The sequence below is a fragment of the Corvus moneduloides genome, chromosome 14, assembly GCF_009650955.1.
Source record: "Corvus moneduloides isolate bCorMon1 chromosome 14, bCorMon1.pri, whole genome shotgun sequence".
Lineage (NCBI taxonomy): Eukaryota > Metazoa > Chordata > Aves > Passeriformes > Corvidae > Corvus > Corvus moneduloides.
This window is the reverse complement of record NC_045489.1, coordinates 8,321,753-8,346,969: the sequence shown is the minus strand read 5'-3', so window position 1 is coordinate 8,346,969 and position 25,217 is coordinate 8,321,753. Positions and strand designations below refer to the sequence as shown.

At 44.7% G+C, this 25,217-nt stretch overlaps 3 protein-coding genes across 9 annotated transcripts in view; 1 reads left to right on the top strand and 2 right to left on the bottom strand.

Moving 5' to 3' along the window:
- Positions 1 to 6,675: 6,675 nt before the first annotated feature.
- On the bottom strand, positions 6,676 to 21,545 carry AGTR2 (angiotensin II receptor type 2). 2 transcript variants are annotated; one of them, XM_032124376.1, is made up of 3 exons: positions 21,425 to 21,545; positions 10,046 to 10,256; positions 6,676 to 8,391 (listed from the first exon to the last, which is right to left on the bottom strand). In XM_032124376.1, the coding sequence occupies exon 3, from the start codon at positions 8,316 to 8,318 to the stop codon at positions 7,200 to 7,202; it is 1,119 nt and encodes a 372-aa protein (XP_031980267.1). In that variant the 5' UTR covers positions 8,319 to 8,391; positions 10,046 to 10,256; positions 21,425 to 21,545; the 3' UTR covers positions 6,676 to 7,199. The 2 variants fall into 2 exon arrangements, with proteins under 2 accessions (XP_031980267.1, XP_031980268.1); XM_032124377.1 differs by having other exon boundaries at positions 10,046 to 10,194.
- LOC116451194 (nyctalopin-like) lies at positions 18,935 to 23,893 on the top strand. The gene is made up of 2 exons (XM_032124375.1): positions 18,935 to 18,986; positions 19,099 to 23,893. The coding sequence occupies exon 2, from the start codon at positions 19,143 to 19,145 to the stop codon at positions 20,346 to 20,348; it is 1,206 nt and encodes a 401-aa protein (XP_031980266.1). The 5' UTR covers positions 18,935 to 18,986; positions 19,099 to 19,142; the 3' UTR covers positions 20,349 to 23,893.
- The window catches only part of PLS3 (plastin 3), a 50,472-nt gene continuing 48,430 nt past the window's right edge, over positions 23,176 to 25,217 (bottom strand). For all 6 annotated transcript variants that reach the window (XM_032124369.1, XM_032124372.1, XM_032124371.1 and 3 more), the window contains one exon: positions 23,176 to 24,506. In XM_032124369.1, the coding sequence (XP_031980260.1) occupies positions 24,374 to 24,506 (133 nt within the window). In that variant the 3' untranslated portion in view covers positions 23,176 to 24,373. The remainder of the gene's footprint in view (positions 24,507 to 25,217) is intronic.

Here is a 25,217-nt window from a genome sequence, read left to right as displayed (position 1 = left end):
ACCCTCGTGCTGAATCCACCTTGTTTATTCCACATGAATATCTGACATTTTTGAAATGGTGGAATTTTTTTGATGGCATGCCTTACAAGAGTCTTGCTTAACCCAAGTGCTGTCCTCGCAATCAACAAGTTCATAATTTCCCACCCATTTGGGTATGGCTAAAATCTGCTCCCGCCTTCAGCATGAAGACTGCTCTGAGTACTATTGCAGTTGAATTAGCTACAGGGTAGCCCAACATTAACTACTTTTTTGTTTTCATTACCTGTTTGTGTTCCTCATTCATCCTAAAGTTACCTGCAAAGTATCAAACCTCAGAATAAAAATAGCTAGAAAAGCAGCTTGTTGTGTCATAGTTCAGATTCATGTTTGACTCAGAGCTGAAGGAATAAACATTCCTGACTCCTATGGGTAATTTCTTTTGCAGGTGTTCCAGTGGATGAAGGAAAAATCTCTTTGCATTTGTCCTGGGGCGATGTTACGAAGCCGCTTTATTCCTTAACCACCTGCTTAATGCCCAAGGACGCTGTTTCTTTAAGATGGACCCAGGGGTGGGGCCGGAGCCACGGACCCGAGGGGGCAGTTGGATGGTTCGGCCCAACGGCTCCAGGGTTTTGGCAGGGCTGGGGAGGGAGTGCGTTGGGAGCCCTGTGGTATTTTTCTGGATTTCTTTGTGTTCCAGCTAGCTGGGAAAAGGTTCTGTTGGGTTTTTTTCTTGTTCTTTTTTCCCTTCCCTCCCCCTTGCCTCACTGCCTCCCTTCCCTCCTCGCCGGTCCAGGGAGCCTGTGGGTTGGCCCTGACGGGCCCGCGGGGTGGCCCCGGCTGGTCCGAGCCGGCGTTGTCTGTTCCCTCTCCGGGAATTTGTTGTATTTTGAGGGGTTTTTTTATCCTGTTCTACCCTGTTTTGTTTGTGTGTTAATAAACAGTTGGGTTCCTTTTTCCCACTTTCACTTCTTGTGACCCATTTGTCTCATTGACGGAGGAAAAAGGGAGGCCTTTTTCCCTTCGGAGAAGACACTCACTCCGGAATGTTTCCTCCTGAAGTTTTGTCTCAAAGACAGAGACAGCATTTCTGCAGGGGATGAAGATCAAAATAAAATCAGATGAAAGACTGTCAGATTCTAGGCTGAGAACCAGCGATGTCCACAGGGCTTTACCCAATTAATACAGCATATTTAGTGTCATACTATAAAGTCTTTTTTTCTTAGACTTGTCCTTGAAAACAACTCCCTTGGGTTGTATAATTTCCCTAGTAAAAGCCCATACATACTGAACTACAGCAGTCTATTAGCACAGATTTGAAAGAAAAATGAATCTTTTCACTATTAAACACATTGATTACATTACAAAGTCTATCTTGGTCTGGAAGTACATTCTTAAGCAGACCTTTGTCAAACGTTTTTACTGCACACTGAATGCACATGGAGGAATCCTCTTGCAAAGAAGCACAAGCACTTTGAAGAACAAATTCTGCGCACTGTATTTATCTAACAACAGACAGCTAATACAGTAAAACAAGGACACTCAGCACCTTATTGATAAAAAAGGATTCATCATGCTCTATAACCCTGGAGATCACAACAGTAGAGATTTGTATAGAGAGACAAATTTCAAAGTCCTTCCCTTGGAAGAAACCTGGCTGTGATCAGTGGAAGTGTTTGCAGGGTGAGATGGAGCACGAGTATCACAAGATCTATTTCACTATGTGTAAAACCCCTCAAAGCACTCATTAGAGCAAGTCAAAAACCACAAAGTAATGCTGCTCAGCATCTACTGAGAAAACTTACCATGCTCCCCTGCAAGTGAAGGCCCTAAAGAGTTGTATGTCACATAAACATCACCTCTTGGAGTGCTCCATTTTCTCCAGAGACCGGGTACTTGCTACATATTTTCCGCCCTGCCATGACACAGCTGCATGCCTAGCACACACTGTATTCATCATTTTCACTTTCCTGTCATTGCGAAAGAGCTCATATTTGGATGCTGTCCTGACTGTTCCTGCAGATGTTTTGCTGTGCTTGTTGAAGGAGGCTGTGCTTTGGGTATGTCACTGCACCCTGGCTAGTGGGGCATTCCAGAGTGCCTGAGGCTGGGAGGGCTGATAGCACAAAGGAGCAAGTTTAGGGCAACATACAAATTACTTCAGAGTTCAGTCCCATGCCTTCAGCACAGCAAACACCTCTACATGCATGTACTTCCTCCATGATGAATGAACTGCAATACGTGTGGGCAGACAGATTCAGAGCACAACCTCAGAGGCATCACCAGGGAATGCAGAAGACACAGTAAAACCCAAGTTGAAACATTAGTAATTAAATGCTGGTTCTTTCTCCTCATGAATATATTATATGAAGGTGACATCTTTTTATTTCATTGCATTAAGTCTCTACAAGCTCTCCCACACATCATTCAAGAGTAATTGTATCTCATATATCCAATACATCTCTGTCTAAATGCATTTAATGATTACACCATTTCCCTTCCTGAAAGAAATGCTTCTTACATTTGTTGCAAGGTGAGTGTGATTTCTAGAGACAGCCTTGTCTCTGTTCCATTTTAGCTGTCTGTCACGTAGACTTGACAGCTGTGTCGGATAAGTCACATTTGCACTGTTGCAGTTGTTGATTTTCTTATTTGAATTTACAATACTTGAAGCCAAAAATCACACTGGATCCTGGCTTCCCATAACTGCTTGTCTTACAGGAACGAAGCAGAGCTTTGTGATTTTATGTTTACTTACTCTGAAGAGCTACTGGTTGTCAGAAGGGGATAAGGGGGCAAGTTCAGATGTACCTCATGTCATGACGCTCATCCACTTCCATATCCCTCTGCTTTGTCCCTGTGAAGTGCTTTGAGGATTAACAGAGTTCTATCCGGAGCTTACAGTGTCAAATCCAGGCTCTGCCTCAGCTGAAGAGGAAGTGGAAAGTAAACATTTGAAAGCGGCAAGGAGAGAGGTTGGCTTGCTCCCTATCCCAGGACTCTCCACTCCAGGACCCCACTGTTTTCAATAAATAAATCTCTTTTTTTACCCCTGTTTATTATTTATTTTTCTTTCCCATTTTGGTTCTAGTGAAACCTGGCAAACAGGAGGGAGCATCCTCTCTCAGACAGGTACCTCACCTGGATGCTCTGCCAGAAGCATGGCAATGGGCTGACCACTGTACCCAAACCAGAGGATATGGGATGTTGAAGACAGCAGCCTGGGCTCCCTCCATAGACAGGTATCTGGTACGACAAAGCCACGGGAGACTCAAAACCCTTCCTGGCAGAGCCCATGGACCACAGGAACAAGCCCCTCTCTGTCTGAATCCTCAGCTGGATCCTGCAGCAGGCAGATGTGAGGAAAGCGCATCCCAGGACCTTGCTGAACAGAGCAGCCCTTCCCAACAACAGCAGTCATTTTCCTCCACGGGAAGGAGATTTCAGATGAGATCAGCAAGGCTGCCAGCATGGAGCAAAGGCTGCCAGACCACCCCAATTCCTGCGCTTCAGGTTTCATGCATTCCTGCCAGGACCACTCAGACTATCCAGAAGGCCTCATTTTCATAGGGAAACATGAGCAGTTCACTTGCTCCATGGCACCTCCTCACCCTTCAGCCAGGACAAGGAGACATGCTGTGAGGGGAAGCCAAGTTGTGGAAGTTGGCTGCAGAGTGGAAAGATGATATTCCTGCTCAGAATCTGGCAGGAAGAGAGACAAGTGTGCTCAGTGGGTGCCAGCACAAGAGTCAGGCCATGTTGACTTCTCAGGGAGAACATGCTGTACCAAACATTTCTTATTGTATATCTTACATAAACAAAACATTTAGCTCACCACCCAGCACTAGCTCATAATAAAAAATGCCAGTGGCTTTCTCTGGTGCGTGTATTGAAGTTGTGTAGTCAAATAAATCAGGGACATGCACAGGATGCTCAAAGTGGTCTGAGCAATGATTTAAACTGAGAGTAATCAACTAGAGCTAAAAAAAGGAAACAACAAACAGGTTTTACTGAGCAAATACATCAGAGACAGATGGAAACCATCCCTTCCATCTCTTTTGGGGAAAGACCATCTGACAGGTCCAGAAATGCTCCAGGACATTCCCCTCTCCAAACCCATCAGAATTTCGCCATGGTACATCACAATACACCCCTTCCACAGCAGGCTTTCCTCTCCACTGACACTGCTGCACCACAGCACAGCCAAAACCCAGTTGTTGCTCATAAATTCATCTTTCTGCACTTACAGCGTGGGCAACCCTAAGCGACCACACACACTCCCAAAGTCCCTGCCAAAACTGTGTGAATGCCTGTAGAGTCCCAAAGTCTGGGTGGGTGCTGTGGGATGGCCAGGCTGACCTGAGCAGGGGGCCCAGGCTTGCACACCCCATGAAAGGGCTGCAGGACTCCTGCCTTGGAGAGGGGTCTGCATTTTTAGGAGACCTTAAGGCAACATAGGGCTTACAAAGGACCAGGGTGGGAGGTATATTGGAGTCTGACTGACAGAGGTTGCAGTCCTGCACAACTATCAGAATCATTTTCAAATATCAGCTAAACTTTCTCCTTAAAGGAAAAAAGAAGCTTCTAAATTGCAAGGAAAAAAAACTACTTAAATTTCCATCCACATTCTTTTGCTGAAAATAATGAAAAAATAAACACAACATGCAGAAACTGTGAAACCCCTCCCCCACACACATTTTCCTTAAAAGTCCCTCAAAAATCTCATGAGAAACTTGAGTATGATGGAAGAAATTCTTAGAGCTCAACGTTAATCAGTTTGCTCTAAAAATAAAGCAAAACCCTTGATACAGCACCACCCTGTTTCCCCCGCAAACCCCTTGAGACAGAGTTTTTGGAATGTTTGTTTAACCACACTGCTCAAATTCATGACCTATTAGAGGTACAAGGCAGATCTAGCAAACAAAAAAGTCACACTGGGGTCACTCAGTTTGTCACTCTTGCAGAATATGACCTTCAGGGTAGAATTCTTTTGAATTTTGAATTTTGCATTTTGAAAGAAAGAATTTTCCTCCCCTCTCAGTTCACCTCACGTTTAATACTCTTTTTTGGTTTCCCTGTTTCTAGGAAAGTGACACTGGGTGCAGCTGCCTCAGCCCCTGCAAGTGGTTATCAATCTCTGCCCTCCAGCAGCCAAACATGAGTTTGTCCCACAACAGTGGGAGATGCTGCATTGCTGCTCTCTCCTTGGGAAAGCTTAATCCTCATTTTCTCCAGCCTCTCACAGCTGTAAATGCAACTGGATTTCAGATTCCTGTAGTATTTCCCTAACAGCATAAGTCTGCACACCAGGCAAAAGGCACGATCCTTATTAAACACTGTTGGTTTTTAGCGGGTCCAACCTGACATGTAGAGAATGTGCAGCCTGTGCTTCCTCTCGAGACAGGTACATCTGAAGCACAGGTATCACTGAGGTCAGATGGTGCAGGTTAGCTTTTGTTTTGAGACTCTAAAGACGTCAATTAATGTCCCACTTGTGTTCATTACTGACCTGTATTGCAGCAAAGGTAAAAAGCTTCCACAACCTTATTGCCCCTCTGAGTCTGCTGCTTTGAACACCTGGTGATTTTCTTAGTTTGTTGGTTTGTTTTGCTGTAGCACAGCTGCCTTGCTGTCCTCATTGCTAAGTAATTAACAGTTTGTCCTTCCAGAAATATCCAACGTCCCAGACACTATTAGCTCCCCAGAACATCTTCAACAAAAACATTCCAGGGGAGCTGCATTAGTAGCTCTTCCACTTTCAGGGATAAGCATCTCTCCAGCCACATACCCCACTACAGAATACTGGAGTAGGACAGGGAGAGGGGTTTACTTATGGTCAGGCCCTGTTTTGCCAAGTTCTGCACAAACTTTTCATCTCACGTCACTCTGAGACTGGCACATTTCTTATGTAATCCAGTGAAGAAACTTACCCCTACCCTACCAGTGAAGGATGGCTCCTGCACCAGGTTCCCATGGCTTCCAGGGAGTTGGGACTTCCAGGGAGGCCAGCTTGACCCATGGATCAAAACTGTGAATGCAAGCCTTAAGAGTAACTCATCAGAGACAATTGCCTGAAACTAATGGTCTTTTGGTCACTCAGCCTGAGGAAAACCTGCAGGCAATGGAAAAAGGTGCTAACAGACCCCTCTTTTAGACTGAGCCTATCAAAGGGTCCAAGAGGACCAGTATGTCTCCAGCAAAATAAAATTTCAAATAAACAACAAAAGCAACCTCAAAATAGAATAGTATTTCCCAAATACTTTTTTCCCTCACTCATTCTTTTAGTTAAAATGAGTAAGCTCACACTGTGGTTTCTCTTCTGGGTGACAAGACAGAGTCACTCAGGATTTCTGTATGCAGTACTCCAAATTTACAGCTGCCAGCACGGAGCAATTGACATTTAAAATGCAAAAGGTCCACACAATCAGCAAGTCCTTGCCACAAAGGCTGCTGGACAGTGTGTGGGGCTCAGCATGTCCATGCAGCAGTGGGACACTGCATGTTCACTTCCTGCAGTATTTTTGTGACAAGTGACCACATTGAATCAAAGAAAGGACCATCTGGCTATGGACGTGTTACCTGCTATGAGAAAGGTATAAAAACGTGCACTTTGTGGTTTTACTTTCCCACAATAATACCCTCCCACCTTCAGCAGTCTGCAGAACCATGTCTCGACACATTCTCAGGATCCCAGGCTGAAGCAAGCTGGAAATATATTTGATGCATTTTACATACATCTCTAGCCATATATTTAAAGAAACGAAAATATACAAAATAAATGTCAAAATATTTTCTTACAGATAGGTACAGAAGTATCTGCACTGCTTTATTTACACATTCTCTAGTGAGAATCTCTTTTAGAAAATCAGCTTAGGGTATAATACTCAGCACCTACGCAATTGTAGCTATGGTGTAATGGTCCTTCAGTATATTTAGACTTCTTGTATTACACTTAACACTTGCCTGATCTAAGCCATACAAAAAGCTGATATTTAAAATGCCATCAATATAGTTATTTGTTGGACCCTTCCCTCTGTGTAAAACTTGACTTCTTGTTGTGAAAAGGAAGGAGGAATAAATCCCCATGTATGACAAAACAGTTTCTCCTTCAAACAGCTAGTGAATGAATGGGCACAAAACAAGGGAAAGAGGAGAGAAGAATGTCACCACTGCAGGGACATCCAGCTTCACTGACATCACCCCACATCATGCCCCAGTGCCTATAGGAAAGACTCAGGTTCCCCTTCTTTGCCCATGGGGGTTTCGGCATCTCTGAAACAGCTGCCCTTCCTCACAGAGGAGCTTTCCCGATGGCTGTTGAACTGATAAACTTGTCTCTTGAACAAGCAGTGGAGCTTCTCCTGGAACTGGTTGCCAATGAAGCAGTACAGCAGGGGGTTGATGCAGCTGTTGGCGAAGGCCATGCAGATGCTGAACGGCAGCGCCGTGTCAATGACTCCCATCACCTCACAGCTGGTAATGATGTTCATGTGAGCCAAAGCATTCAAAAACGTTAAAACGTGGAATGGCAGCCAAGAAATTAGGAAGGCCATGACAACAGCAGCCACCAGCTTTAGGACTTTGTCCCTCTTCTGCCTGCTTTTCCCAAACTCCTGTGCTTTAAGCAAGTGCCTCCTGATCCAGATGTAGCAGGTGGTGATCACTGCCAAGGGGATGAAGAAGCCAAAGGCGTTTTTCAGGAAGGCGGTTGCCACAGACCATTTTGCATAGTTCTCATAAGGAAAGGCCATAATGCAAGCATTGACCTCCAAGCTTTCAACGTAGTAAGTGTCTCGGAAATAAAAAGTTGGGAGGGAGGACAAACAGGCAAGGCCCCACACAACCAATGCTACAAAATACGCTTGTTGTGGAGTTCTCCTTTGGGAGTGAATAGGATGGACAATGGCATGGTACCGGTCCATGCTCATGCACATAATGAAAAAAATACTTGCAAACATGTTCAGACATAGGACAGAACTGGAGATCTTGCACATGAGAGACCCGAAGAGCCAGTTGTATCCCTGTGCGTAGTAGGTGGCCCAGAAGGGGAGGGTGGCCAGGCACAGCAGGTCCGCCATGGCCAGGTTGAAAATGTAGATATTAGCAACTGTCTTGGGGTCAGTGTGACGACAGAGCACCACAACCACCACACTGTTGCCAACCAAGCCCAGAATAAAAACCACAGAGAAGAGGGCTGGAATTAGAGAAAACTGATAATCTGAAGAGGTAAGGGGGCAGGGAGGGGACGAGTGCGACACAGCCGATGAGTTTGTCAGTGCTGTAGACAGGACTTGGAGACTTTCCATGGTGGTGACAACTGGGAAGTAGTTGCTCTGCATGTTGGTACTGGTGGAAAGAGAGTTTCTTCAGGAAATTCATAGGCTGGCAGCACTTTTCTATCACATCACTCACCTGCAGATCAGAAACCGTGTGTTAGACGTGCATTCTGCAGCTGTCTTAGCTCTGAAATCACACAGTCACAATAAAATAAAAACCATTTGAAGTTATGTCAGTAAGCTGAGTGCTGAAATAGCAGGCAGCCCTGCTGAACTCCTTACCTCCATCCCACTGACAAGATACAATTAGCCCTAGGGAGGTCACACCACTTTTTAATGAGCCTGGCAGAGAAGAGAGCAGCTGGGGTTTATCCATGATTACACATGGTGCTTTCTGTGACCAGCAGAGCAGAAAGATTATGGACTCAGGAGCTGGAGACACTTTAGGAACTTCTGTGACCCAAAGGCCACACTAAAGCTCTTCATGATCCTTTTCTCAGTTTTCTCATGCTATTTCCAGCACTCTGAACAGTTAAAATAATATAAAAAGGCAGCAGTTGCCATTGGAGATCAGGTGTGTCACACCTGAGGGTCTCCTGGGACTCCATGGGCATGAATGCAGCCTTTTAACAAGACTATTAGGAAACCAAGCTGTGATTTTTTTTTTTTTCCAATTCACAGGGCTGAATTCAAAGACACTGAAGGGTCTGCAAAATGTCATTCACTGTCTGTGTCCTTCTCAAACATATCTGCATCTCCTTCCCTCATGACAGCTTTAATCAGAACAGTGAAAGAGATAATTTCAATGTAGACACAAGCAATAAACTCAGTCCTTGCAGGCATTGGATTTAACAGTTCTATGTGCTGTTCATTTAGAAATATCAGGACTGGATTTCACTAGGGGAAAATGTAGCTATAAAACAGCTAAAATAAGAGAGTTAATTGACAGGTCTGTCTTTGTTGCATTTCAACGGTTTGTGTCTGCACTCTGAGCAGGACATTTTGCAAACTTTAAGACTTTCTAAGTCAATAAAGAAGATATCATACCCAAGTATTTTATTTTACATACTAGAAAGACACAATTAATTTTTAATTAAGTTTTTGTGGAACCAGTCAGGCATTTAAGAATTCCCAAGGAGCCCTAAAAGTAACAGAAATTTTCACCAAGACAACAGATTTGGGTAATGATCTCTCATTTAACAGAAGGCAACCGATCATTTCAAACATATTTTTCTGTATCAACAGTTTAATGTACAGTAGCTTATCATTTGCTCAATGCAAAATATGCAATACACTACTTTGGATATACTGAGAAAAATTTAATTTTAAATATATTGTCTCAACAATGAAAATTCAGTCGGGGAATTTCTGCAGAGTGCCAGTATTTAAAGTCACAAATAGTTGATCATAAGCCTATGTTCTGTATTCAAACAGGTCTTAAACCCAATGAAAGCTTTTTTGTTTGGGAACACAGATATTCAGAGAGGGTCTGGAGTCACATTTCACCCTTAACTCTTATGTGCTGAGCCCTTCACTTTAACATATAGAAGTTGAAATCTCAGTACAAGTCACAAAGCATTAAATACCTCACTGACTCCTAGTAGAGGGACCACACCATAATTACTTGTAGCTGCATTACAGAGACCAAGGTTTCATTGACAAACACACTCCCCCCCTCTGGTCATGAACAACTGGTGCCTTAGGATCTGCTCTGAGCTACTCATTCTACTCTTACTGCAGACACGAGACACGATTCGAAATTATGTTCTAAGGGCAGATAGAAAACCTACCTGTCAAACCCCACATTTGTCTGGATGCAGCTCTAGAATTCCATGCGCCTTTTTTCCGTTTTCCTTCTCGTGAGTATCGCCACCAGCAATCTGCTCTCTCATATCTTCCCTTTTCCCACTGGGAGACTTTAACCTAAATAACTTGAGAACTGAAATATGAATGCCTTCCAGCTTCTTTTCCTTTTGGAAGCAAAATAGTTTGAGAAACCCCCTTTCCAAGGCCACGTGAGCGCATGCAGTAAATCAGGAGAGAGCAACAAGACAGCCAGAAAAAAAAGAAAAAAAAAGAGAAATGAAGCAAGCAAGAAAAAGGAAATTTATACAAATATCCCTGTGGTTTTCTACTGCAGCTCTTGGTCCAGGAGGATACACCCACATGCAGCCCCTTTCTGCCCTCCACGTGCACAGAAGACATGTGGGATCCTCTGTGGAAGGATTCGTGCATCTCTGAGGGCAGGGGGATTCCCATGCAGTCCGTGGAGTCCTAGCACTGGCTAACACATTTGAGAATGAAATAACATTTGAGAATGAAACTAACTGGCTGTTAGTCCTGGCAGAATTGACCATGTGAACACAGAGAGACAGAAAGTGGAAGAACATCACTGCATTCACAACAGCATTGCCTGCGTAAGGGGGCTGATCCCATCTCCCAGTTAGTTAGGATGGGAAAGCCACTGCCCTATTCCTTGCAAAGACATGCACACTGCTGGGACTAAGGAGGGCAGCAGGACAAATCCACATGGCTGAGAGCAGGCTTGGTTCTGAGGCTGAACGGGGGTAGGACATCACCAAAACGAGCTCATGCGAACTCCCATTCACATAACACAGAGTTTTTACATCTGCTCCTTCTTGCATCACACACTGTGCCTGGCCCCAGCCTCCTCTCCCTGGAAGGAGCTGCAAGGGGGCTCCTGGAGGATAAGAAAGGGGCAAAGGAAGCACCCATAGGCTTAAACATTTTGCCATGATACCTGAGTGTGATCTCCTCTGCAACAACCATCCATCTACTGCGGACACATGTGCTGTGCTCCCCAGCAAGGCTTCATGTGCCAGACAGAATCGACCACTGGAGACCCTGTGGCCAGTGACGTGTCCCTTTCCCCCAGCCAGGTGCTGCTGGCTGGCTCTCAATCACTAGCCAGTGCTGCACCCAAGCACATCCCATCCTTTGAACACCAGCACAGCCTTGGAGCAAGGTGTATGCACCTGTGGTGGCTTGGGGAAACCCCAGTGCCTGCCCTTGCTCCAGGACTGTGCAGCACACCAGAGACAACAGGTGTCATCAGCTCTGTTCATACCAGAGTGACCCAGAGGAGAGATGGAACAGGGAAAACAGCTTTTTACCAGCATCTTCAGGGGAAACAAGGGCTGAGCAGGCTGTGGAGAACAGTCTCACCAGTTTCACCATAGCCCAGCTATGTCTTTGACCAGAAAAAGCTTCAGAGAGTGTTGAAGAAGTTTATCAGCAAACTCACATACATTCATCCCCTGGAGGTGAGTACTACATTCAAGACGGAGAGAAGAGTTCTTGGCAGCTTTTGTCTTTATCTGCCTCATAATTCAAAGTCCAGTTCTTAGCATTTTCTGTGCTAAAAGGAGACGGAGTTATTTAAAGAAAGGGAATTCCACGCAGCATTTCTATTTACCACAGTGCAGCAATTTACTGCTTCAAGGACATGATGACAAAGCAGTCGGTGGTCAGGACTGCTAGGCTGCAGGCACACAGTGTCTGTGCTTGGAGCAAACATTGGAAGAGAGATAAAGTAATGAGTCCTGCTGCAAAGGAGAAGAGATGCATGTTTTGCCACCAGTTTCCCCTGTACACATCCTGCCTGGGGTCTGCAGGACTGCTGGCTCACAGGTGAGTGACCTGAGATGTCAGCACTCACTCTGAACCATATTTATTAACTTTTTTGGTAACAGGACGCGCCAGGACACCCTCAGCCAGTAGTCCTTGCTGCTAGTTGCACACAAGCAATTGGTAAAAGGTTTTGCTCCATTGTTCAGCAAATACCCAGTGAAGGAAAAATGCACAAGAATGTTTATTTTCCAAAAATAACAAACACTAGTTGTTTAGACTTACATATAAAGTTTTCCTTTCCACACAACTTTTGATCCTTACAGATACTGACTGTGTTCATTCTGTTTTGCCTGCAAAACTGAGACTTTAGCAGACAAGAAATGGCCCTGATGCACCCAGTGTAATGGGGGTCATACCTCAGGCTGCCCTTTGACAAATCCTGCTCCCATTCTTTCCCCTGCCAATGCTCAGTGCATCTGATTCCTTATCTGATCCCAAGTTCTCACTGCAAAGCTTCCTCTCACTAATGTACAAATCCCTCTCTCTTCTATTTCCTCTGCCATTTCTTTCTTCCTCTCACTATTTCTGAGCATTCTTGTATGGCTGTGAAAGGGATGCCCAAGTTGTCTGTGCACAAAACAACCTCTTGCCATGTAGTGCTGCAGTTGAGCTAATGCCCCCTGAGCTTGTGGGATGTGTTTTCCACAGCCAGGCTGGTAAATCCAGCACATGGATTTGCTCCAGCAGTGCCCAGCACACAGCTCAGCACAGAGAAGAGCCTTTTTACTGCTCATCTGGCTGCAAAGTTACAAAAGCTGGGAGTTTTCAACACAAGACATGCTTGATTTTAAATAAGTAGAAGCTTGAGCTTTCTGGGGGTTGGATTTGGGGAAGGATTCTAAGTATGTCTTTTATACCAACTAAAAAAATTCACAGTTCAAGAGGAGCAAGAAATTTGCTGCAGGCTCACATATAGCACTTAGGTTTGTCTTTCTATCCTCAAGCCTATGCACCTAAAGAGGTCAAAAGATCAACAGAAGTGTGTAAAAAAAAAAAAAAATCAAACCCAAAAACCCCAAACCACCACCACACACAATTCAAATAGCAACTTCTGATCAACTGTACAAGTAAAAATAAAAGGATCCATGTACTCCAAGTCCTACGTCTTGGATTTTGCAGGGAAGTGCTGCCACTGTCAGGGATGGAATATTCCAAACAAGCAGCCTGACTGTGCCAGGAGGCTGTCAGAGCCACCTCTTGAGGCTAAACCTTGCCAGCCTGCCAAAGGCTCAAAGTAATATGAGATCCAGATGCAAACTGTATTCATGACCTTGATTTGTTCCTTTCGCAGAAACCAAGAGGGGAAAAAAATATTTTATAAATGTGCTCCCCAGGTTGCATAACCCAACATAGGTGTTGATTTACAGCAGGATCTCCTGACTCCCTGGTCCCGGGGCTGGCAGCAGGAGTTGGGGATCCAGCATGCATTGCCAGGGCAATGATGATTTTCATCATGCCAGACCCTGGGATTAGCTCAGTTGGATGGATGCCAAGATTGCAAGTTTGATCCCTGCATGGGCCATTCACTTAAGAGCTGGACTTGATGATCCTTGTGGGTCCCTTCCAACTCAGAATATTCTGTGATTCTGGGGTGTGTTGTGCCAAACAACAGGCCATCTGCACGTGCTCCCCAAAACCATCCTGCCTGCAGCTGGGTTCCCCACATTCCATAAACTTTTCTAAGCATTCCTCCTTCCTGCATTTGTTTGTTTAAGGGTTTCTTTAGGGATTCATTGCTCAGTCCTTCAAGTAAGATTGGAGAACCTACCTCACCCTTCCCCAGCCACAGAGCACTCCTGCAGAGAAAGCTGATTGCTTGCCGCCTTTCTGGAGACTTGGGGAGGGGAGCAGTTGTGAGCAGTGACCGTGAAGGTTGAAGGCCAAGGCAGTGAGTCCTATTCCCATCCAGCATCCATGGTTCTTGCTGGGTCAATTCTGGGTCTTAGCACTGTCTCATGTACCTCTAAAGCATGATCAGTTCTGGCAGTGGGTGTCTGCAAACACGGTGTTTTGGCAAAGAGGAAGAACTACCAGAATTCTCAAAAGCAAGACCTTCATCAGTGTTTCACTCTCCTTCCTGGAGCCATGATTTCACATGGAAGCACTAAGTAGGCCTGGGGAAAGTGATGCTTTTTCACTTCACAGCAGCACAGCAGTGAACACAAGGGCCACCCAGACAGGGGCCATCAGATATGGGGTCAGAGAGCTCTTGTCCCATTGAACGGACCTTCTATGCTGGAAGAGGTCAGTTTTAGAGCAGTTCAGTGAGTGTGACAGAGGCGTTTAGGGGGGAAGAGGGATGCCCTTTCCACCTCCAGCATGCAGAAAACTTATCCAGAGCATTTATTTTATGAGAGATGTTTGTGTCCAGCCAATAGCACTGCCAAGACTGAGGTTATCATCCATGACATTGTTTGTTCAAATTATTGGCTGTAAGCATTTTACAAGTTACTAAAAGTAGTAAAGAAAACAAGCATGTAAGTGATTTTGGAAACAAGCTGCACCCATTGCTATTAAAGGCAGGGAGTGCACACACACCCTGGCACTGCTGCCTGTTCTTGGGGCATGCCTGCTCTTGCTGAAGGCAGCAGGACTTGGTCAAAACTCCATTCCTGAGTGCTGCACAGCTCCCAGTCATGCCCCTAACACAGATAAACCACCAGACTCCAGGGCTTGCCAACAACAGGCACAGAGCCTAAATGCCCATAGCAGCATCAGTGGCAAAGCACAGCATTTCAGCAACTGAGATGACAGCAGGAACCCACAGTCAGCTTTCATAATTTATCATCAGAGGTAATTTTCTCCTACTCACTTCTCTCAAACCAGTTGCTGTGATGAGCAGCAGAAGTCAAGACACTGATGCCCATAGCTTGTGGGAGAGAGCTCCCTCCTGTCTAACTTCTGCTATATTAGTACTAATATAGTTGTATATAGCCTGGCATTTAAAGGATGTGGGAGAATGCTTCACATTTCTTTTTAGGGTCTCAAGGTGATATTTAGGAAGAGTTAGGACTCTGTAGAAAGTTTTATAGAGTTACAGAGCACCCAAAGGGTCTCTTTCCAGAGATCTTTTAAAAACAAAAATCTTCCTTTGCTGTTTTGAACTATAACCACTGCAAATAGCTTTCCCACTTTTTAAGTGCTTTTACTAGAAATTTCTCTTATGTTCCAAGAATACTGAGATACACATGAGAGTTCACCAGCTAGATAAAGCTTTGGGGGTGTCAGATTATTCCTGACATTTGTGTATTCTACCTTATTTAGTCAATCTTTTAACCAACTGTCTTGGGGTGACCTTATGATGTGTATCCCATATCGCTGCCTATGCCCAGAAATTAATTATTGGCCTTTCTATGCCTCTGAACTGAGCCTGAGAGGGGGAAGAAAAAACTGAGCAAAACTTTCTCAAAGCAGTTTGAAACTTGTTCAAGGTCACATAAAGATAGCAGGTTTTTTTTTTTCAGCTGGGGCAGGGGGGAGCGAGGAAGCACCCGGCTGGCAGCTTTTCCAGTCAGCTTTTGGCCAGTTTTTTTGCAGTTCCTTGTTCTCTGGAGAGAGGCTGAGAGCTGAACTTTTCCTTCTCTGGAATTTCGGATTTTCTCCCTTTTCTACTGGACTGCCTGATTGCTGTAACATCAGAGCACATCGGGAGGACTTTCCACCGGGCACAGAGGGCCTGGCCCTGGGCCAAGCCCCAGCTCCGAGGAGACCAAAGGGAGGACTCGAACACTTTCTCAGGTTTTTCCTCTACAGCGAAAGATTTTACCATTTAACATTATTTTCCTTTCCCGTGTGCTTGTTAAATAAATAGTTTTATCTTCTTCACTTTCCTTCGAGGAAAATTTATTTTTTTCCCGAACCTGGTGGGGGGAGGGGTGGTTGTGCCTTCTCTCAGAGTATATATATATTTCTAAATTTGGCCAAACCGGAACACCAACAAAGCTGTTAAGTGATTCTGCTCATTCCATCTTTTCCCAACAAAAAGTTTAAAGAAAGAAAACCTTGCTCTTTTAACTTATTAGACCAGCAAGACCATCCCAAAGTAGATGTTTTGACTGCTGCCTCCATCTTCTAAAGAGAATTCATCTCCTCAAAACCTACAGTATTAGGCAAGGCTCTTGTCATCAGCTACAAACAATTTCTGAAGGGAACATGCTAGGCTATAAATCCCAGATGTCAGATAAATCAGTGACTGAAAAAAAGACAAAACCACAACAATGGTCATGTGATGGGTGGAATACATTTTAACAGAAGACCTGCAGTGGTTCAGCTTTTCCAGTAAAGCCGGATGGATGAACCACCTCAGCCAAAACACGATGCACTCCAGAAACCCTCCCAGCAGATGGAGTGAGACAGTCAAAATCCCTGCACGTGGAGCACAAAGAGCTGAGCTTGGAAAAGGGAACCCAAGGGCAGGATGCTAATATTTGAAAGGACCATAAAGGGAAAGTTTGTTAAAAAGGTAGCTAGAGAAAAAACTCATGTCAGTTCTTCTCAAGCAGCATGTCCTTACCTTGTCTCTACAGCACTTGGCGTGGCAATGACTGGTAGTAGAGATGCTCAGGAAGCTGGAGCTGGACAGGCAATGCTGAGCACTTCTTGCCAGGAGCACTGGGCACTGCAGCACACACAGGACATTCCTGTGGCCACTCTCTTGGACCAACACTCAGCCTGCAGCAAAGGTTTCACTCTCCACAGTGCTGAGTGCTGGCACACCACTGCATTGCTTCCACTGCAAGGGCAGCTGCAACCAGGGCTGCCATCAGTAAGTACCGCCAGCCACAAGGCTGGCAGCTGCAAGGCAGCTGCCACCCCACATTCATGCTTTGTGGAATCTTTACAAGGAGCAACTGGAATTGCCAAACCTGTGACAAAGTGTAAAAATCTGGTCACTTTGATACTTTTGGGTTTCCTTGGCCCTATAGGCTCTAAAGCAAGGAAACATTCTGCAGCTGTATGGTCCTGTTCCACCACAGTGTTTTAGTCCAGTTAAGCAACATCTGGCAGCAATGAGCTCCAAGAGCTGCATGCGTTTGGTCTGAAAATTTCCAATATGAAATCAAGGAGAGTTACAGAGAGCACTGGGCTTAACTAAGAGCTAGAACATGGTAACACTGCCGGAATTACAACCAGAATTACAACCAGAAATAAAGCCTGTGTAGAATAAAAGGGACACCAGAGGAAGAGATTCATCTTCTTCAGCCTGAGCTACAAACTTCAGCTAAAGACAAGACCATTCCCAAGCACACAGTGCAGCTCACTTGTCCTGCACAGAGATCAGCAGAAACCTGTCTCCTTCACAGGGTTGCACAGACAAAATTATGGAGTGATGGATATTCCTAGCTGTGCTGCATCAGGAGGCAAGAGAAGCCATGGAGATTCCAGCAGCAGGACACTCCTCCAAGGTGATGTCCTCGAAGGAACAGTCCCAGCTGAGCCAGGAATACAGAAAACAAAGATTCACCCACCAAAACCTTTGGCCTGACCCCAGACATGATCAGCTGGATGGAGTGAGCAGTGCGCATTTCCACCTTCCTCTAGGGCTCCCAGGACCAGCTCCTGGGCACAGTGCCATCACTGCTGCTCTTGGTGGAAACCAGATTTTGGTCCAGTAACACTGCACCAAAGCCTGTCTAACTAAATAAATTATGTTGTTTACAGCTAGAAGATGGTCTCCATTACACAACATGATCATCCTGGCCAAGCTTCCAGGGAGAAGCTGTCCTTCAGGGGATTGTTGCTTGAAAAAATGACAAAGAAAACAGAAGTAGCTGAAGCCAACATAGTGATTTAACAGCGCAGGAAACCTAATCTGCTTCTGCTGAGAAAACAGAGCTGCAAATTTGTCCAGTTCGCACTTCCTGTTGGGCATACTATACATTTGGGGGTTTAGCCACTGTCTGGACAGAGCTGGCAGAACAGGGGAGAGAAAGAAAACCCAATCTGTAAAACATGAAAAAAGAAAAAAGCTGAAACAGACTGAGAAATTCAGAGCAAGGAAGTGCACTGGAAGGCAGCGGGCTGACAAAAGATGCTTCAAGCACATCAGAACACAAGAACTCCAGCAGAGAGAAGTGGAAAAGACAAATTAAAAGAGTGACAAAAAACAAGAGCAGCAATTGTGTCACTGGCTGCCCTAATGATGCATCAGCTACAAGCCCTGGGTCTAGTCTTCCTGTCATCATAAGCAGAATGATCAGCCTGGAGATTGCTGATCCCTGGCCGTTGAGTGCATCAATCAGGCCCCCAAATGCAATTTCCCTTTACAGTGTGGATACAGGACAAAAAACAGGGCAGGGGCAAGGACAGAGATTTTTAATGACCCAAGCCCAGCTCCAACTGCTCAGTGGCATCTTCCAACCTTCTGGAGACAGGCAGTGCCCTGGGAAGAACAGTGTGCCTTTGGGGTGCTCCATGTTTCGACCACAGGGTTCATCTTTCACCACTCATAGATGGCTCAGGGCTTATCCCAAGAAGAGGCACTGCCAGGACACAGCACTCCCCTGCATTTTCCCAGCTGTCAAAGAACATGAGGCTTGCACAGCTCCTGGCAGTATCCCATTTTACTGCAGAGGAGTCACAGCCATCACCAAGGCTGTGCTCAGGGCTTGGTCACAGCTGCATTTCCCTGAGTCTCAGCCCGGACCATCTGTCAATATGTGCAACCACGCTGGGGTGAGAGCCCTCACCTCACACCTGGATGGCAGAGCCACCTTCCACTGCCTTTGCTGAAGCTCTAGCTGGAGAAAAGCACAAAAACTCCTCCCAGAACAGTTATTTTGAGCCAACTGCCAAAGAGACTCTGATAATGGTGATAACCCATGAGCAGGAGCTTCTCCTAGACAGCTGCCAGGGGAAGTCTGTCACCTGTTGCTGTTTGCAAAGGGCAGGATTTGGGAAAACCACTATCAGAGCATGATGCTGGGCTGAGAAATCTCCCTGCCTCTCAGGGCAGCACTTAATCAGCTTTGATGTACCTAAACACTTAATCCCCACGGGGCTGCAGCAGGAAGAACCAGCTATTTTCATTGTGCGCAGTCCAACCGACCCTGCCATGCCCACGGTTCACCTGCCCAAAAGGTACATGCTCTTCTTCTTGCCTCCTTCTCTACTATCCATCAGGTATTAGATACTGTGGCTGATGTGTGGCTGGTCATGTTCTTTCTTGTTATATTTATATTTATTTGTGCAGCAAAGGCTGGGCTGAGTCTGAATGTCTCCAGTTCATGCCCAAGCATGTGCAAATGTACACCTGAAGAGACCATCCTCTGCAACAGAGCTGGACTGAAAACCCTACCTCGAGAAATAGCAACATCCACCATCTCTCTAAACCTCTCCAACAATTATTTGCGGATTCTCAACACCAACACCTTCAGAAACCTGACTTTCCTTCACAGCCTCTGGCTAGACGGGAACAATCTGACTTTCCTGACCCCAGGAACTTTCCATGCTCTCAGCAGGCTGCAAGAGCTGCACCTCAGCAGGAACTCACGCCTCACCTACCTGCACGCAAACACATTCAGAGGACTACTAAACCTCATCAGCCTGGATTTGTCCCACTGCAATATCTTTGAAATCCACCCACTTTTATTTTCACACTTGCCTTCTTTAGAAAGGCTTGATTTAGCCTCCAATAACATGCGGTATGTCCCACAAGCCTTTAGGAACCTCTCCAGCCTCACGAGGCTGTCCCTGGAGGGCAATCACATAGAAGCCATCGGCAGAGATTCCCTGAAGGACCTGGAAACCCTATACGATCTGAATCTCAGGAAGAATCGGATATGGATCATTCAAAATGGAGCTTTCACAAAGCTTCTCAGATTGGGCATGTTAAATTTAGGACACAACTTCATCACTGATTTGCCTAATCAGCTTTTCAATGGGTTGATCCAGCTCAAGACCATGCACCTTGAAGCCAACAGAATCACTGCTGTCGACTGCACCTTCAGACACCTGCTCAACTTGAGAAACTTGTACTTGAACAACAACCAGATCTCCTCCATCTCAGACTCTGCTTTTTTATACTTAAACAAGCTGCACTTCCTTCACCTGAGCAAAAACAACCTCAGCTCCCTGCCCAGGGGCTTGTTTGCCAAACTGACCAAACTGAAGTATGTGTTCCTGTCCAACAACCCCTGGAGGTGCGACTGCAGCATGCTCTGGTTTTGGCGCTGGACGGCCACACGCAGGGCTATCATTGAGGGGCTGGACTGCACCTTCCTGGGCCTTCCCAACACAACAGCACCTGAGGACCCCCGCCCTGGGGACCTGGGGGACTGCACAGTGCCACTGGAGCTGGCCAGTGAAGACAAGTGCAGAGTGGCCAGTACCAGTGTGGCTCCTGGGCCCCCCCCTCTGCCAGGCCAGCTCATCCTGCTGGCACTTGCCTGCCACATGTGGTACAATGAGAGGGGATGGGGCACCGTGGTGGCCATGTTTTAATGGTGTTTCAATTATAAAGTGGAGGCTACTTATTTTCTTAAAATTTGTTTATGAACAATGGTTTTCATGACAGGTGGATTTTATATGGAAAAAAAGGGATTTTATTATATAGGAATAAATTATTTCCTTCACGGGCAATACTTTAATCTGAAATGCTAACATCAGAATTCAATGCAAATGCTCACATTGGCGAGTTCAGGGCTGGGGCTTGTGCTGGTGATGTGGGGCCGGGAAGCACGTTCCCCTCTGTCCTCCCCATTTGTCAACTGACCACAGCCAGGTGTGACCTCCCTGGGAGGGGCTGCCTTCCTGTGCCCAGCCCATATTGGGCATATTGTGGGTATTGCTGAAATAGGAATAAATTGCACATGCTCCAGTACATCTGGAGTCCTTAGAAAAGGCCCAGTCCACCAGCATCACTGTGAGCACATGGTACCTTCCCACAGCGGGCACACAGGTATCTCTGCTGTTAAGAGTGTAAGACAGTGTTGGAGGTGTGGGCAAAAACATCACCATGTAAAATATTTTACTGCTCAGCTGCTCCTCACAGCACTGAACCTCAGCTAATGTGGCTCTGCATTCACCCCTGCAAAGAGGTCATTTTTCTCAGGGATGGTCTGTATGAGTTGTGTCTCCCTGCACACCATCAAGGAGGTCTGTCACAGCACTACCCCAGTGCCATACCCCTAATCTGCCTCCCTCCAGCTGCTGGGAGACACAGATCAGCCTTCTGCATGTATATTAAAAACCCTTATCCAATGTTTAGTGAGTGCTCGCAGAAGGAAGCAACAGAATGTGTGCCAGACACATCACATAATTCCTTAGAGGAATTATCCCAAACTGGTAAGAGGTAAGAGAGAAATAAACCCTTGTTTAGGGCTGAAAACACACAAACCAGCATATTTTGACATGGGAAACCTGCCATGGAGTGCAGAGTAGGACCAACCTTTGTTGTTGCACCAGGGAAGGGATGAAGTGGGGCTTCACAACAAAACCACATGTGCTTCACCCTCATTATATTCATGATTAGGTTTGTGCAAAGTATTTAACGGTCAATACAATAAATTTTTGCTTACACTGTTGGTGCTGTTTCACCATCCTCACTCTCCTCAGCTTCACATACTTTGAGAAGTAGTGGAAAAAAACTCCAGTTGGTTTCTTGCTTTTGCATTCCTCTCTATCAAGCTGCAATAGAAAAAGGCAAAAGCAAAAAAGCAAGCAAAGTCCACCTCAGCAATTGTTTAAGTCCCTAAAATACTAGATTTTTTCCATTGAATAATGTAAATTGGCAAAAAATTTATATGGACGAGCACCTTGTCTTCTCTGAATGCTTTGAGAAAATATTCTTTCCACTTTTACACCACCACCTCATTAAACAGTAACAAGAGCACAAGTTGCATCCTCTGTGCTATGATAAAAAGTGATAGAAATATTTAACAAGTTATACACAGTATGCTCAGGGAGAACATGTAGCTACATTTTTAATCCACAAAAAATGAAACATGCAAGGAATACAAGAAAAAGGCCAGAAAAAAACAGGCCCTGAGGAGGCAGTCTGGGCTTGAAAAGTCATTTGAAGGAGGACATTGAGATTAAGGGTAAGGACAACATGCACCCAACAAAGGCAGCAGCAAGTTCAACTGTTTAAAAAAATATTCACTATGAACAAATCTGATACTGCTAAAAAAACCTTGGAAACAAAAAGCATGTAATTGAAGAAGCAAAACCAAGTATAAATACCAACAAATAATTTAATATGAAAGAGGAAAAAGAGTTGCAGGAAGAAGGAAATGTGCTAAAGTTTACATCTGTTGGAAATTTTAGGTGTGTTTGACAAAACAAACTATTTGAAAACCTGCTTGTTAAGAGTGTTTAGTGGAGAGAAAGCACTTGGTTTCTCCTGATTGCCCTGCACTGGACCTTCAGTGTGAGAGATGTGCTTTGCTTGGACCTCAAACTTTTCTTTCTTAAATACATTCAGCACAAAGAGGAGATGCTTTCCCATTCTGTAATTGTCAAAGTACCCATTTCTCCCCCTTTAACCTGGTACCAGGAGGCAAATGAGGCAAGACAGGACAGATGCACATGGCCACTTCCAGAGTCCAAGAATTTTGATCTTAATTACATCACACCCCCAGCCAGTGCCATAAATTACCAGACCACTGTTTCAGTGGAATGGCTGTGACTCTACTTAACGGTATATCGCTCCATCTTGAGTGAAAACATGCAATTTCCTGTGGGAAGCTTTGTTAACGTACTTTTCTTACAAAAAAATTGTACTAGTGGAAAGTTTCCAGCCAGCTTTGCACAAGGCTTCATGCAGGGAATCACTGGGGTGGGTTTGCTGATACTCTATACTCAGAGCAGGGAACACTCCCAGCCAGTGCCACCGCCGCACATGCCCTCACCCCTGCAGCAGGCAGAGCTCCTGCTCATCTCCTCCCAGGTGCACCAGCCCCACTTCAGCTCCCTGTCAAATTCCTCCTTTTCACCTTCCCTTTTTTCATCTCCTACACATAGAAAAATTAAATCCCTTTCACTCAATTAGCCCTCATACAAATGTCAATCTCTGAAGTCCCCAAGGTACAACAATACAGAAGCTGCTGCTTCAAACGTCTCCTGCCTTTGCTTTTAACGGACCTTTCCCTAATGTGCTCCCAGCAGCACCAACCCCTCAACATGCTCTGAAGGACCAGTACCTAGTATCGGATTTACATCAGGCCATTAAAGATGAAGAAAGATTGTGTGTGGCACTCCAGCCCAGAAGCACCAGCTGCAACTGAAGACAGGCTGCTATGCTGCGTCAGTGCAAATAAGGAGAGAAGCAGGTATTTAAATGTTTTTATTTCAACTAATGCTTTGCCACCATATTACATCACTTTGAATAGCTTGGAATAGCAATATGATCTCAAAATATAGCAAACAGCTTGCCAAAGCAAGAGAGTATTAAATCCTATGGATACAGCATCTTCCTTCTTTGGTGACAATGTTTCCGTTTATCTGTAAAAATAATTTTGTGTTCCAGCACATTTGCTGTTCACTTTATTGAACTCTGCTGTTTATACCATTTGCCTCTTCCCTGCACAAAACCTCTCCACAATGTAGTATGGTTTTGTATCTAACAGCATTTTAAATAAAAAAGTTACAGTTTTCATGCAGATTTTTGTAAAAATTTTTTTTCTAGGTGCACAGAACTGAGCCAAGATGCATACAAAAATGCATTCACTTCCATTCTCAGGTGTAACTGTGCCATCAGCAACATCATCATATGTTACTGGAAGAGGTCCAAGGATGGTGGTATTATCATATGTAGTATAACCTTAAAAAACAAACAAACCAAAAAAACCCTTTTTATAAGCAGCAAGAGAAAAAAAACCTGCCATGCTTTATTTGTAAAGTAATCAAAATAGTTAGATGTACAAAAAAGCACCATGTACAAAGAATACCAGAGAAAGTACATCTTCCTAATCACACATTTCTCATTTAGCATTGCGAGCTGGCCTGCAGGTCCCAACTTGTACTGTAGCTTTATTTGAAAAATTAAAGATGTGGTCAAACCTAGAATATGCTTGGACTGTATGATAGAAATTAAAGTGGACTGCAGATAGAAATTAAAGTGGACTGCAGATAGAAATTAGATTTGTTTCCATTACAACTCATACCAACCACCTTATAGCCCTCAGGGGTAAAAAACCACATATCAAGTATCTGAGAAATAATGGAGTGAAAACAGCTCCAGAGCAATACTGCAAGATGCAGGTCTGCTATGAATGCATTTCTGTGAGCTCTTGATAAGTTAAACTTTCCTTTGGGAAAAGAGCACGTCTGTTGGTTAAAACTCCTTCCCCCTGAGAATTTTGATAAATCTGTCTTGCAAAGCAAAACAAAGTCCTTCGAACTTCAACAGTTCCAAGGCCAACAGCATTTCAACATGATCACAGCTGATCTGCTACTCATGCATCCACGGTGGCAGGTTGGGTTTTTGTTGCATTTTGGGGTTTTTTTCTTTACATGGATCGTCTCTTTTATACTCGCTTCATTCCTCTGCCCATCAAGCAGGCAAACACAGTCATGACCATCTTTGGCTTCACTTCCACAAGATCTTCTGGAAGAGCATAAACTCTGGCACCAATTCTTCTTGCCATGGACACAGCATACCTGTTTCACCATGGAAAGATGAGGTGGTCAGCACCAAGACTGCTACCAGTAAATGACAAGTCAAATCCTGCCCCATCCAACACAATTTCACCTATTCTTTATTAAGATTCAAGATGTGGAACAGTTTAATCACACCACATCATTTGGTTTACACCCAGTAAAGTGTTTTTTGATGTGCAAATTGACCTTTGAATGTCAAGTCCACTTTACCAACAGTTAAAAAAGAATCTTAATTAAAATTTGTTAGGGCTAATAGCATATATAATGAAGGATTAATTATGTAACATTTCCTCTTCTGTTTGCTCCTTATGAATAACAAAGTGAGGCTATTATCTGCCAGAAATTTTGCTGTCATTCTGCCACTGCTAACAGTCACAGAACACACATTTCAAAGGCATGTTTTAATAGGCATACTTTAAACTTGACAATCTATGATGATTCAATAACACAAGACACACAAGGGTTCAATTTCAAAATTGTAAGCCACCAGCTAAACACTTCAAACTCCTGAACAAACAGGTGAGAAATGGAGTATCACTGGTAAGAACTGCCAGAGCTGTTCTGCTTTTCTCTCAGCAAGCTACAGTTCAGCCTACTGCTCCCTCCAGCGTCACAGGCAAGGACAGCAACTGGATTTCAGTAAGTGCTGCCTGTATAAAAAGTACTGTGCCTTATAAGAGACTTTTGAAAACCACAGCAACAAACAGTGGT

Bases quoted from the DNA above. Each gene is read 5' to 3' on its own strand.
- LOC116451194 (XM_032124375.1), top strand. From the start codon at position 19,143: ATGTGCAAATGTACACCTGAAGAGACCATCCTCTGCAACAGAGCTGGA.
- AGTR2 (XM_032124376.1), bottom strand. From the start codon at position 8,318: ATGCAGAGCAACTACTTCCCAGTTGTCACCACCATGGAAAGTCTCCAA.